The 14,476-nt window shown below is 36.3% G+C and overlaps 1 protein-coding gene across 1 annotated transcript in view; it reads right to left on the reverse strand.

Moving 5' to 3' along the window:
- Positions 1-14,476, reverse strand: part of PMS2 (PMS1 homolog 2, mismatch repair system component) — a 42,010-nt gene that overhangs the window by 27,030 nt on the left and 504 nt on the right. Inside the window, 10 exon segments of the mRNA XM_043976087.1 lie at positions 582-681; positions 2,427-2,524; positions 2,998-3,165; positions 5,180-5,363; positions 7,625-7,632; positions 7,729-7,811; positions 7,814-7,828; positions 8,225-8,242; positions 8,245-8,310; positions 8,754-8,893. Coding sequence (XP_043832022.1) covers positions 582-681; positions 2,427-2,524; positions 2,998-3,165; positions 5,180-5,363; positions 7,625-7,632; positions 7,729-7,811; positions 7,814-7,828; positions 8,225-8,242; positions 8,245-8,310; positions 8,754-8,893 — 880 coding nt within the window.

The raw sequence follows: 14,476 nt of genomic DNA on the forward strand, positions 1-14,476 counted from the left end.
TGACCCTGGGCAAGTCACTTAATCCTCACTGCCCCACAAAAGAAAAAAAATAAATAAATAAAAATGATTTAAAAAATGATAAGGAAGACCTTGCTATAGAACAGAAATGCCTGTAATGGATAACATGGAGTAAAATTTCCCGATAATCACAAAAGGCAGTTCACAGAATGAGTTTACTATATTAGAACTTTTGCATGTGAAAAATGACTTAAAAATATTGAGTGAGAAAAAAGGGAAAGTTAAATGCAAAAATATATAGTTATCCCTTCCACATTGTGACTTTCCCCATCCCACTTTCCCTTTATCATGCATCGGCATAAGAAGTTAAATGGGAATTTTGGGGGAGTTTTGCAGAAGCTGAAGATGACATTCGAAGGCTAGCAGACGACAGAAAAAGTTTAGAAATTCAGAAATGCATAAGATATCTATATAGTATTATATAATATCAACATATTGCATCTTTTAATACTATAATAATTCAGACTTCTCTGCTATGATTTTACATGAATTTCCCAGATCATGGGGGCCCCCATGCCTCTAACCCCAATGATGTGGGAGGGATAACTGTATAGTAATTTTACCTTTGCAGGGTCACAAGGCCGTTGATTGATAAAGAAAAACTGCCTCTCTGTTGTACTCCTTCCAACGCCATGCTCAGAATGGGAAACAAAACCTGAAATACTATTTTACATTAATATGATAAGGGTTGGGACCCAGAGAAGAGAAAGTAATTTGTCAACATATATTCAATTAAACAAGTATTTTTAAACATCTACTCTGTGCAAAGCACTGTTGTTATTTAGCACAATAATTTTATTCATTTTTTAATTACTAATTCAATTTTTTCATTACTTTATTTCTTTCTTCTTTTTTTTTTTTGGTGAGGCAATTGGGGTTAAGTGACTTGCCCATGATCACACAGCTAGTAAGTGTCAAGTGTCTGAGGCTAGATTTGAACTCAGGTCCTCCTGACTCCAGGGCTGGTGCTTCATCCCTTGAGCCACCTAGCTGCCCCTAGCACAATAATTTTAAAGTATTTTTTAAAGCTCCCAGTTTTCCCCATTCCTGTCCATCTCTAAATCCTCCAAATCTGGTGATATACTATTGAAATATTTTAGGTGTAATCTATTTCTACTTCTCAGAAAAATAGAAAACAGAGTGCTTCCAGTAATTCCATAGGATTTCCATTATACATTTTATATCATATTTACTCAAAAGACCCCATGGTAGCTCACTAGGGAGAATCCAGAGAGAGAGTTCTGATCTTTCAGCCCAGTTGGACTATATAATTTTGCTTCTCTCTCTCTCCTCTTGGCAAAGAGGTTACACAAAACAAAGGTAGAATGTTATATCTAGGTTGAAGAAGTCACTTCAGTTGTTTTAACTTAGTTTTCTTCATTACAAGGGAAGATTCGAATTTAAAAGGCTTAAGAATTATGATTGGAGGCAGCGAGGTAGTGCAGTGGATAAAGCACTGGCCCTGGGTTCAGGAGGACCTGAGTTCAAATAAGGCCTCAGACACTTGACACTTACTAGTTGTGTGACCCTGGGCAAGTCACTTAACCCTCATTGACCCACCAACAAAAAATAAAAAAACAAAACAAACAAAAAAAAAGAATTATGATCAACATAGTAATCAACCATGATTCTATTAGGCCTGCTACCAAACTCCTCACAAAGAGATAGATAGGACTCAAGATGTAGAACAGGACAGCTATTTTTCTTGGCATGTCCAAGGCAAGGAATTTGTTCTGCTTGACTATGTATATTTGTTAGAAATTTTAGTAGAAGGTTTTTTTTTAATTTTTTTTTTCCAGGGGAGGTAAAGGCAGGAGGGAGAGAAAATATCTTTTTTCTAATTGAAAACAATCAAATTAAATTAAAACTAACAAAATTAAGCAACTGAAAGGAGCCAGGGGATAATAGTTAACATATATTTAGATAGAAATCACTGTGATGTAGAAAAAGGCATCAATAAAACTATTTTTTTAAAAGAAATGTTTGAGTTTGGAGAAAGGCTGGAATACTCAAGCAAAAATAAATCAAACATGCTATAAAATCAGTCTTATATTCTTTTGCCATGCTAAAATGATTTTATAAGTAAATTATTATACATGAGAATATATTTTGAAATTATTTTGATCACTTATTACCTAAAACCTGCACTAAGGATATAAATTCATCAGAAAAAATTGAAAATGTGCCAAATTATGTAGAACAAAGAAACTCCTTTTATTCCTGTTCATGCTTATATTAATTATGGTTAAGCATCTAGGATCTTTCTTATAGTACTTTCCCTAAATTCTCTTTTCAGTGGCAATGTCACTCACAATTTCATGCAATTCCTAACTCATCATTTTGCCCTTAAAAAGCCTCATTAAATAACTCCAAGTGAATCATCTAGTCAAAAATCTTTAGTTACTTACCTAAAGAGATTGTGTTGTGCATCATTATAATTAATACCATACTCTTCACAAACTGATTCACTAGGGGGCAGCTGCACAAAGGGAATGATGTTTTGCAACTGAAAGAAATCATGGTTCATTGTTACTATCCACAATTGAGTAAACCTAACTTCTGGAAATAAGACATTAGGCTTCCTCCCCACCCCACCTTTTTTTTCCTCTCTAACTTTAATTAAACTATATTAGGAAAGAAAGGGAACTTGATCTGATCTGTTTGGCTTATAAACAGTGATCATACTCCTGACATATATTTGAACAGCTGGAAAATTCAGGCCATTCCATTTACTAGACAAAATCTTACTAACAAATTTAATGAGTAGGAGCAGAAGTGTATGGTTTTCTTTAAATCAAGAAAGGACAAAATAGCCTTTTGTTTTCTCAAGCAACTAATGATTCTAATTCAAGTAATCTTAGTGGGAAATGGATTGGATTTTTCTTGGAGAACATTAATTCTTTTTTTTTTTGAGAACATTAATTCTAAAAGGGCAATAACCTGCCACAACTACAATACAATTTGTTTGGCAATTAGTACCTGTTTTTGTCCAAACACTGCTCCGATATTTTCCTTTACTGTGGCATTTCCATTTGTGCATAAAATAGTCTGTCGTTTTCCTTGTCCAACCTGATTGGTGCAGTTTATCCGTATACCTGTTGAAATGATACAGTATGCTTGTAATACCTGTACCATTTTGGTGAACTCCTGGTTAAAAAAAAAAACAACAAAAAGTGCAAAAAACCTCTCAATCATTTGTAATTGGAAAAGCACATGTTATCAAAGTACTTTAACGAAAAGAATTCTTCCTGACTGTTGGGAATCTTGGGCACAGAGAATAACCTAATTTAAGACACACAGCACTCATAAAATAGAGCCCAAAATCTCACTACCATATTCCTCTAGCTGGTATTAATACATCTGTTTACTGTCTCAATGAGACATTCCTAAATATATACACGACTCTTTTGTTCACAGTAAGGACAATATGTAAAACTTAGGCACAAGTTAGCCTCTTGCAAAATACTTTATGTTAAAAAAAAAAGTTTTTAACTATATGTTTAATGCATGATCATGCACTTAATTTTCATTCAAATCTATGAAGGCTTTAGTGAGTTATTTTTCAAAGTCTCAAAAAATGGAGAATGTTCTTAAAATGAATGTAAAACTATTAGAAGATAAACTTTCAGAATTAAAAAAATTCAAAGTAAAATAATGTAATTTCTGAGTTGATTCATTACACACAGGCATGGGCATTCAACAACTATTTGATGATTATTTCTAAGAAAAAATATAAGACTGTCTTAATACAGTAATGTCTGACTAAGTGGAAAAAATAAGCTAAATAATTTTCAAGGGAATTAAGAAAATGGAATAAAAAAAATAAGAAATCATCAATGACACATTTGAATAAATAAATGAAAAAGCATTTATTAACCACTTATTAAGTGATAGAGCTACAAATAACTTTTTTAAAAAGTGAAATAGTCCCTGCCCCTGAAGGAGTTTACATTCTAAAAGGGAAAGTCAACATATATAAGGGAGTAGTAGCAAGGGAAGTGAACATTGGTCTGGTGCCTCATAGAGATGGTGAGTTGACAGGTATAGCACTCAAATGAAATGCTCTTTCCAGAAGTAATGATACTATTGATAATATTACTGTTACTTACAGAAAGAGATGGGAAGCAGAGGTATGGGTAAAGAAGCAGGGTAGCAGACATGGCAAGATGGTCTAGGTTTAGGTATATGGTTGGATGAGATGGAAAGGCCAATGATGGTCTGGGGTCAGTTAGTAGATATAGTGGGCTTTATAGGTTAGTTTGCACTCACTCATTCACCAATCAAGATAGCTAGGCCAGGGGACAGTGAGATGGCACAGTGGATAAAGCACCGGCCCTGGATTCAAGAGGATTCGAGTTCAAATATGGCCTCAGACACTTGACACTTACTAGCTGTGTGACCCTGGGCAAGTCACTTAATCCTTATTGTTCCGCCAAAAAAAAAAGTTTTTTTAATTAAAAAAAGATAGCTAGGCCCTAGGATAGAAGCCAGGATGAGTGGATTAACTTCCCTTAGAACTGGGGTTCTAAGATTCTGGAGGTCCCAAAGATTCTGGAGGTCTAGATCAGTGTAGAGGAGGCTGATTGAAGTGGAAAGAAGTGGCTGGGCTAGAGGTAAATGGAAAAATGTCCTGGTTGGCCAGATAGAATGTGAAGACAAAGCAGAAAGCACTCCCTCTACCAAAGTCCTACTAAGATGACTCATTAGGATTGGAATTTTTAAAACACAATGCCAGGGCAGTGGATAAAGCACCAGCCATGGATTCAGGAGGACCTGAGTTCAAATCTGGCCTCAGACACTTGACACTTACTCTAGCTGTGTGACCCTGAGCAAGTCACTTAACCCTCACTGCCCTGCAAAAATTTCAAAACAACAACAACAAAAAACAATGCCAGAGGAGCACAAGTTCTGGTGCTGGACAGGGTCTGAGTGTGGGCCCAATAACAGACTGATTACTGAGTCTGTGGCTTCAAAAGGCTTATTTCCATAGAATTGGCCATTTTGTGATATTTTATTTTGACCACAGCAACTTGAGTTGTCTACTAATGTCTGGAAAAGCAAATATATTCATATGAATGAAATTACAGATCTTTTGAAGTCCTGAAAAAGTAATTTGTTACACTTCATCTTTTAAAAATCATGGTCCATTAATTCACTATACCTTTTTAATATTTCGTTGAAATTCTTTATGTCTCACAGGCAGGGTAGAAAATAATTGTTGTACACTGACGGTTGTCCCTTGTGGTCGTGGGTAAGGGACCCTTTGAACAATTTTCCCATTGTGATCAAAGATCAATCGAGTTCCAATTGTGGCTGATTTGTGACAAGTTGAGATCATAACATCACTATAAAAGAGAAGACATGACCAAAACCAGTTCTTTCCAGAATATACAATTTACTATTTGAGACAATAGGTTATCACACACAGTTTCTTTCATTACCTCCCCCTTTTCTGTTAAATACTTTTTACAAAATCTCTTAACAAAAGATGATGATCCATCTGATGTAGACATAACATCTCAGATACAAATGTTATATCATATACCTCATACTACAAATAGTCAGGGTTTTAACAGATAAGAATTCATAATACCTAAGATTTGGTACTTAATCTTTTTTTAAACAGAAGAGATATGGGGGGAAACGAGTCTATTTGCAGTGAGGAAAAGAAAGTATCTTTTGCCATCATGAAAACTGTAAATTTCCATTTATCACAGAATTGCAAAGATCTAAACAGTCTCATGGTTCATGAGTTTATACAAAAGGTTCTTTTTTCCCAGTCTCCTTCCTGTTCTGCCTTTCTAAATCTGAAAACCAATATACAATACATATTTCTGACAAGTCAAGGTCAGTTCACCAGATTAGTTAAGTTTTTAATTAAACTTAATTAAAAAATCTTTTTTTCCCTAAGAATTAAAAATTTATAAAACAACTTGAGAGTTCTACATTTCCAATGATTAGGAGTAACATGCCTCCTTTAATCAAAGAATATAATTCTGTAAAATGGTTAGAGCTGCAAAAGCTTAAATTTTTCATGGGAAAGAGGAAACCTAATTATTATACTTTGTTCACATTCACCATATGACATATATATTTGGTCAAAAGTCTTAACTAATTAAGCATGATGGTTATTTTTCTAAAATGTATAGCCAAAGAAGATACTTGACAAGAGAACCAGAACAACAATAAAAAACTCTCAGAAAAGCATTAAGTGCATTGACCTTAAAATAAACTACAGCTAAATTTGGCTACTAGTTTCTTACCTAGAGCACAGGGATAGGAAGGAATATTACTCTTAAAACTCTCAGTCTTTCTCTAATTCCATCTATCATATCTGATAACCATTACCTTTTTTTTTGAGGGCAATTTCTTCACCTTCACAAGAGATTCAATATTTCATGGCACTGATGTCACATCCCATTCGGGGAAATGGCAAAAATGCAGAAATACTGTCTACCCTTATAGTCTTTTCTGATCATTTCTCCTAAGATTTAGAGAATCTTACTTAGAGAGTACTATGAACATAACTAAATCTTAGGACATCCACCATTCCATTTTTATTTGTTGGCAAAGGCACTGCAACCTTATTCTTCCTTTATGGATTTCATACTCTGTTACATTCTCAATCAATCAACAAGCATTTATTAAGCACTTCTGTTATGTCAGGCATAATTCTAGGACCAGGGACACAAAAACAACGTAAGGGACAAAAGTCCCTTTTCTTAAGAAATTTACATTGTCTCAGGAGAACAGAAGTTACACATATAAAATAAAAGATATACAGAATAAATATAAGGTAATTTGAGGGGAGCAGAGGGAGTAAGAAAGGCCTATGAAAGGAAGTGGCATATGACATAGGCTTTGAAGAAAGCTAGGGAGTCTAGAAGGTAGAGATTAGGAGACAGAGCATTCCAGTAACTCAGGGCAGCCTGTGCAAAGGCGGGAGGGAGTCAGAAGATAGCATGGCATGTGTGAGGAACAGCAAGTAGGTCACATGACTAGGACAGAGTGTGGGAAGGGGAATAACATAATAAACCTGGAAAGGAGGGTGAAGCTAGATTTTGAAGGGTTTTAATATATTTTTTTTGGTGAGGCAATTGGGGTTAAGTGACTTACCCAGGGTCACACAGATAGTAAGTGTCAAGTTGAAGGGTTTTAAATGACAGAGGAGTCTATATGTTGTATTCTAGAAGCAATAATAGAAAGTCACTGGAGCTTTATGAGCAGGGGATTGTGAAATGGTCAAATCTGTGCTTCAGTAAAATCAATATGACTGCTCTAGGGAGTATGGATTGAATAAGAGAGACCCAAGGCAGAGAGACTAATTAGGAGGCTATCACTATAGCCTAGACCTCACTAGAGCTTACCTATTAGAAATACAGCAATTCACTAAGATTATTAACAGCAGTTAAATAGAATTAAAAATTGAAAAGCTGAAAAGAGGCACCACTCCAGTGGTAGCTATCACATCAAAGGATAAAATATTTAAATACCTCTTTGCTAATGTGATAACACCAAACTATAAATTAACTATTTACTTTGTCCAATTTGAAAAAAAACTATTGCAAAGGACATTCCGGGTCTTGTTTCAGCATTGTACTGAAACCTTAATGACTGAAATCACTCTTCAAAATTCAGGGTTAGTTGTTGTTTTTTAAATGGTAGGAAATCATTTGCCCAAAGTAAAATGTACTATTAACCTCAATGCACTACAGTGAGACTCAGAGCCTCTCCTCGAAAGCCAAATGTTTCAACAATGTGTTAAGGATCAGAGAAATCTTGAATCTTGGAAGGTGTGCATGTTTCAGAGCTGGAAAAAGAAGTTAATTATCTTATCTTAATGGAATTTAAGGTAAGGTCATCAGCCTCGGGTCTGGGCTTTTAGTTTCGTCATCTATAAAATGAAGGCCTAGACTAGATCACCTCCAGTTCTATATCTATACATGCTAAAACACTCACTCTCTCTCCAAAACTCAACATTCCTATTTCTTTTTATCCAATCTATGTGGTATGTTCTTGTATTGTTTCACCATTTCTAAAGGGATGGTGCGGGAATATATTCAATAAGAAATGAAAAAGTATTAACAGGTTGGCTCATGAATAATTTTTTTAAAGCCAAAAATGTGTTCACTAAGAGAATGGAACATAAATGTTGTTCATTTTGTTCTAACCGATTTGAAACAATAGTCAGGAAAATTCAACTTACTCAAGCCTTCAAAGTTTCTTTTTCTACTCCAACACCATTGTCTGAAACTTCAATAAGGTCAGCTCCATACTCCTTAAGCTTTAAGTCTAGAAAGATAAATAAACATTTAACTTCATACAATGAACATATTTAAGAGCTTATACATTGCTTTTCTTAATGCTTTTCTAAATTAGTATTCGCTACTTTTTCATTACAACACAGCTGCTATTAAAATAATATTTTTATTTTTCCCTTTAAGTCCTTTATGTCTCTTATCTATTAGCCCATACTTCTGATCTAAGTAAGTGTCTGTTCTATTCACTGGAATGAATAATGCTTGCACTTAGCAAACTGCTAGGGACAAGGTAAAGACTCAAAAAAAACCCCCAAAAAACTTGCTCAATTAACTAAAACTTAATTTCAGTTAAAATGTCATTACTGTGCGCATAACACTACCTGATTTTTGAGATCAGTAAATAGATATGACTCGCCTATAATAAAAACATCACGAAACTAACATTCCTATAATTTCAGGCTCTTGTAAACTCACCAATATTCGTGGCTCCAGCATCCACACTATTTTCTAGCAGCTCCTTGACAGCAGTGCCTAGACTGAGCACCACTTGTCCTGAGCAGATCTGATGAACTGACTTACGATCAATAGGTCTGATGGCTTTAGCAGTTTCTGCACTGGAAAAACAACACCCAAAACAGTTAATTACTAAAAATGAAAATCTGCATTTATATATTTTCATCTTAAATTTTAATTATGGCACTTGATCCAAGTACTTGTGTCAACAGGACTAATCTAGTTACTAGTTAGATTATAGACAGAGTCATGTTCCAAAATCACAGAATCTCAGAATGGAAAGAGCATCCAAAGATATCTAGTTCTACTTGTACATAAACAACAATCTCTTCTGCATCACTGCTGGATAAATGGTCATTCAGTCTTTGTTTCAAGACCTCTAGTGAAGGATCTTTTTATCTCAAAGCAGCCCATTTTGTTTTTTAGATAGCTCTGTCAGACAGTTTCTCCTTATGTTGAACCAAAGTCTGTCTCTCTGCACCTTCTACCCACTCCTTTTAGTTTGGTGCTCTGAGAATAAAACAATCCAAATTCCCCTTCTAAAACAGCCCTTGAAATATCTGAAATCAGCTCTCATGTTGACCCTAAGTGTGGTATAGTATAAAAAACACTGTATTAGGGTTAGAAGATATGAGTTAAAATCCCAGCTCTCCTCCTTACTACAAATCATTCAGCCATTCTGGGTCTCAGTTTGCTTATCTATAAAATAAGAGGCTGGACTAGATGATCACTAAGATACCTTCTAGTTCTATTATTTTATTTTTTAAATAGAATTTTATTTTCCAAAATATATGTAAAAACAAAATTTTAACATCAATTTTTTTTTAAACTTTGTGTTCCAACTTCTCTTCCCCCCTCCATTCCTACCCCCCACCCACAAGAACTCAAGCAATTCAAAATAAATTATACATGAGTAGTTGTGGAAAAATTCCCTTATTAGCTAGTTGTGAGAGAAAACAGTAAAACAAACAAACAAAAAAAAAAACAACTCCAAAACTTCAGATTAAGGAATTGTCAAAGAGGAAAAGAAAAAAAAAATTTTTTTTAATGTGTTTCCATCTGTTTTCAGATACTATCAGTTCTTTCTCTGCAGATGGGCTGCAATCTTCATAAGTCCTTCAGGGTTATATAGGATCATTGCCTTGCTGAAAATAAACCACAATAAACCCAGCAGATCATCCTCCACTATTGCTGTTATTTTGTATACAGTACATTTCACTATGCTTCAGTTCATGTAGATCTTTCCAGGTTTTTCTGATAGTATCCTGTTCATCATAACCTGTATATAGTACCTTAAGCTTGACAGAGAATTTTCTTCATAAAAGCCCAGCAAAGTAGGTACCATATGTTTTGCCATTATAATCAATCACCATAACTATTTCCCTCCATCCCACTCCCTTCCCATGACATTTACTCTATCTTCTTTTTACCTATTCCTCCTCAAAGGTGTTTTACTTCTGACTATCCTCTCCCTCACTCTGCACTCCCTTTTTTCATCCTTCCTTCCTTATCTTCTTCCTCTCCTACTTTCCTGCAGGGTTAAATAGATTACTCCTCCCAATTGGGTATGAAAGCTATTCTCTCCATGAGCCCACTCCAATGAGATCAAGGTCCCTAAGCTAATTCTGTATTCTAAATTTTCCTTCCTTCCTTCCTCCTCAACCCTCCGTATGAGATCAAGCAATTCAGTATGTCATACTTGTGCAGTAATGCAGAACATCATCTTTCTTGAAAGTGTTTTGCTTTTTACTGCTCTCTCTCCCAATCTGCCCTTTCCTCCTTCCCTTCTCCTCCACTCCCCTTTTCTCCCTCCCCTCCCTCAGGGCAAAAATATATTACTATACCTACTTGAGTATGTATGTTAGTCCTTCTTTGAGCCAATTCTGATAATATTAAGGTTCACTCACTCCCCAACTCCTTCCCCCTCTTCTACTCTCTTCCATAAGCTTTTTTCTTGTTTCTTTCATGTAAACTATCTCTCCCCAGACCATCTCTCCCCTTCTCCCTCCCCCAGTCTATTCTTCTTACACCTCAACCCTATTTTAATGATGTCATCATGGATTAGTTAGGTGGGACAGTGGACAAAGCACCAGCCCTGGACCCAGGAGGCCCCAAGCCCAAATCCAGCCCCAGACATAAGATACCCCACCCTGTCTGCCCCACAAAGAACAAAACATGAAGACCCTGGAGAAGTATAAAAAGGTAAACAGGAAAGACTTCGTGAGGGATATTAAAGGAGCAAACTGTTTACATTCCTACATGGGAAGATAATACTTCGAACTCATAAGGACTATCTCAGTAAGGAATTCACAGAAGACCCAAGTCTGAACTGAATATGAAGGGATGATAATTTCTAGTTCTAAATTGATAATCTTACATATTCTTTTCTCCAAGCTAAAATTCCCTCTTCTGTTTTCTGATCCTCATGTGACATTTTTTTTAATCATTTCATTGTCCTGGAAACTCTTTCGTTTATCAATGTCTTTCTTAAAATGCACTCCCAGAAGAGAACCCGATCCTCTGACCAGCATAATTCTGGCCACCATGCCTCTCTAAATGAAGCATTACCATGTTGGGCTGCCATACTGTACTGGTTATTCATGTTCATTTACGATCCACTAAAATTAAAGATCCTTTCAAGATAATCTTCCATTTCATACTTGAAGAGCTACATTTTCAACCCATGTATAAAGCTTTACATTTGCTAAATGTATTAATTTTCATCTAATTAGACTTTATCCATGTTCTAATCTACTGAGATCTTTTTGAATCTATGGAACAATACCTTTGTGTCTTCTGTAAATGTAATAATCATGTTAACTATGCCTCGGTCCAAGTCGCAGACAAACATCATAAATAACATACAACCAAGGATAGATCCTGAGGATATCCCACTAGTGATTTTCTGCTTCACTGATAACTATTCTTTGGATCTGTTCATTCAACTAGTTCAGAATCCACCATATTGTTTTTTCATCTTGTCTACAATGTTGGTCAGAAGACTTGCCTTTTCTTAAATACATACATAAAAGAAGAGTAACAAAGTAAGACTCCACTAATTTATGGGGCTGCACAAAATGAAATTCCTTTTCAGTGTTTACAAAGTATTTTTGTAAAGATAAACTATCTTTGACCTTGCAGTTTAGGAAGTTATATTATAATAGGAATGAGATTCTTTAGCCATCAGTGGTTTCCAGGGGTGCTATTTTAGAATATAAACATTGTGTCTTTTCCTTTGTTTTCATACCATACCGTTAGCTAATATTGTTTCCATTCTACTAAAAGCTCCAGATCTTCGCCACACTTCTTTGGTATTTATGAGGATGACCTTTTTGAGCAAAGTATAAGACTTTACTTAAATGATTAACTTTATATAACTTAAGTCTTTCCTGATCCCCTCAGCTAAAAGTTCCTGCCCTAGAAATTACCTTCTTACATGTAGACTTATTTATCGTTTTGATGTCAAAGGTGGTTTCATTTTTGTTTAGAATAGAGTAAGCACCCAAATTCATATTGATTTGATAGGTGTGCTACCCTGATTTTCTAAAGTGTGCATAGTACTTTGCTTATTTTTAGGAAAGGAAAAATAAAGGTCAAATATTGGCAAAGGTGAAGCTAGTTTTTGAAGGTAAGACTGCTCATTGTTACCTTAAAGGCTATTTCTTCAGTATTTATAAACATCCTTCAAATTATCAATGAACAAAGATTAGCATATTTTGATGGCTAAACCAAAAAAATAAAGGGGGCCCTGAGTTTCCTCATGTACAAAAGGAAGGGGTTGGACTAGATAACCTCCAATATCCTTCCAAGTCTAATATTCTAAGATAGTCTTAACCAGGTAGGAGGGTCTAAAATAAAAGCACTGCCTCTATTTTTTTTTTTTAGTGAGGCAATTGGGGTTAAGTGACTTGCCCAGGGTCACACAGCTAGTAAGTGTTAAGTGTCTGAGGCCGGATTTGAACTCAGGTACTCCTGACTCCAGGGCCGGTGCTCTATCCACTGCGCCACCTAGCCGCCCCCTCTACTTTTTTTATTGGGCTTTTTTATTAGGTTTATCTTTCCTAGAAAGAACTCTGGTGGAGAAAAGGGAAACAGAATAACAGGCAGATGCTTAGATAGTATAAGTGGAGTGACAGAATAGGAGAGCCAGATAATAGTACCAGGTGTTTTCAAAAGCCTATGGGAGGGGGCGGCTAGGTGGTGCAGTGGATAAAGCACCAGCCCTGGATTCAGGAGTACCTGAGTTCAAATCCGGCCTCAGACACTTGACACTTACTAGCTGTGTGACCCTGGGCAAGTCACTTAACCCCCATTGCCCGGCAAAAAGAAAAAAAAAAACCTATGGGAAGCAGGGGGCAGCTAGGTGGCAGCTGGTTGGCACAGTAGATAAAGCACTGGCCCTGGATTCACGAGGACCTGAGTTCAAATCTGACCTTAGACACTTGACACTTACTAGCTATGTGACCCTGAGCAAGTCACTTAACCCTCATTGCGCCCCCCCCCCCCAAAAAAGCCTATGGGAAAAGTGCAAATCTAAATGAAAAATCTTAAACAATAAGCCTCTCTTCCTATACAATTTGGCAAGTTTGAGATACACAAGGAAAGGACTCCTTCCTCTCATCCAGCCTCCATGGAAAATTAATGGCAGTTTAACTAAAGCATAGGGTATAAGAGAAAGAAATATGTACTTAGATTAAAAGATAGGCTAAAGCCAGGTTTTTGGAGGGCTTTAAATGCCAAATGGAAGAATCTATATTTAATTTTGGAGGCAGCAAGGAGCAACTAAAACTTCTTAACGAGGGGAGGGACACAGTCAGACCTGTGCAGATGATTAAGAGGAAGAGGGGGGAAATTAATATAGGGAGACCAATTAGAAAGATACTGCAATAGTACAGGTAAGAGGTAAGGAAGGCATGAATTAGAGTGATTGTAAAGAGATAGTGTAAGGGAAGGGATATGAGTCTTTGCAGAGATAGAAAAAAAAAAAAGACTTGACAACTGATCAAGGGGGAGTGGTGATAGGGTGATAGTGAAGAGTTGTGGTTGACTCCTAGGTTTGGAACTTGGGCGACTGAAAAAATGGTACCCTTGAAAATAATAGGGAAGTTAGGAGAGGAGAGTTCAGGTGGGGTGGGCTGGTAGAAGTAATGAGTTCAATTTAGGACATAATGAATTTGAAATGACTAAAAGACATAGAGGTGATATCTAGCTGGCAGTTGGAGAGGTGAGACTACAGTCAGAAGAAAGATGAAGGCTAGATGTGTGGTTGTGGTAGTTATCATGGATGATGGCCCTGCAAAAGAGAACTAGGATTAGTTAGATCACTAGGAACAAAACAAGAAAACCAAGGCAGGTCAAAATATCCAGAAGAAAGGGGGATAGTCAATTCTGTCAAATGTCTCAGTGAAATCATAAGGGTTGGCGACTGAGAAAAGGATCTTGGCAATTGAAAGATCGCCCATTGCCCCTGAAGAAAACAATTTCTGTCTCGTGCTGCAGGAGGGGAAATGAAGTCCGGGGGTTAAGCAGCAAGCGGGGTGTGAATGCAACAAGCATGGACAGCTTTTTCTAGGCCTCTGTTCACAAGTCATTTAGTACGAACCACTTCACTTTACAGAGGGGGAAAACCGAGGTCCAGAGAAGTAACATGACCTACATTACCAGGTCACAAACTGGCAGAGAGC

This window comes from Dromiciops gliroides, chromosome 1, assembly GCF_019393635.1.
Source record: "Dromiciops gliroides isolate mDroGli1 chromosome 1, mDroGli1.pri, whole genome shotgun sequence".
In the NCBI taxonomy this organism is placed as follows: domain Eukaryota; kingdom Metazoa; phylum Chordata; class Mammalia; order Microbiotheria; family Microbiotheriidae; genus Dromiciops; species Dromiciops gliroides.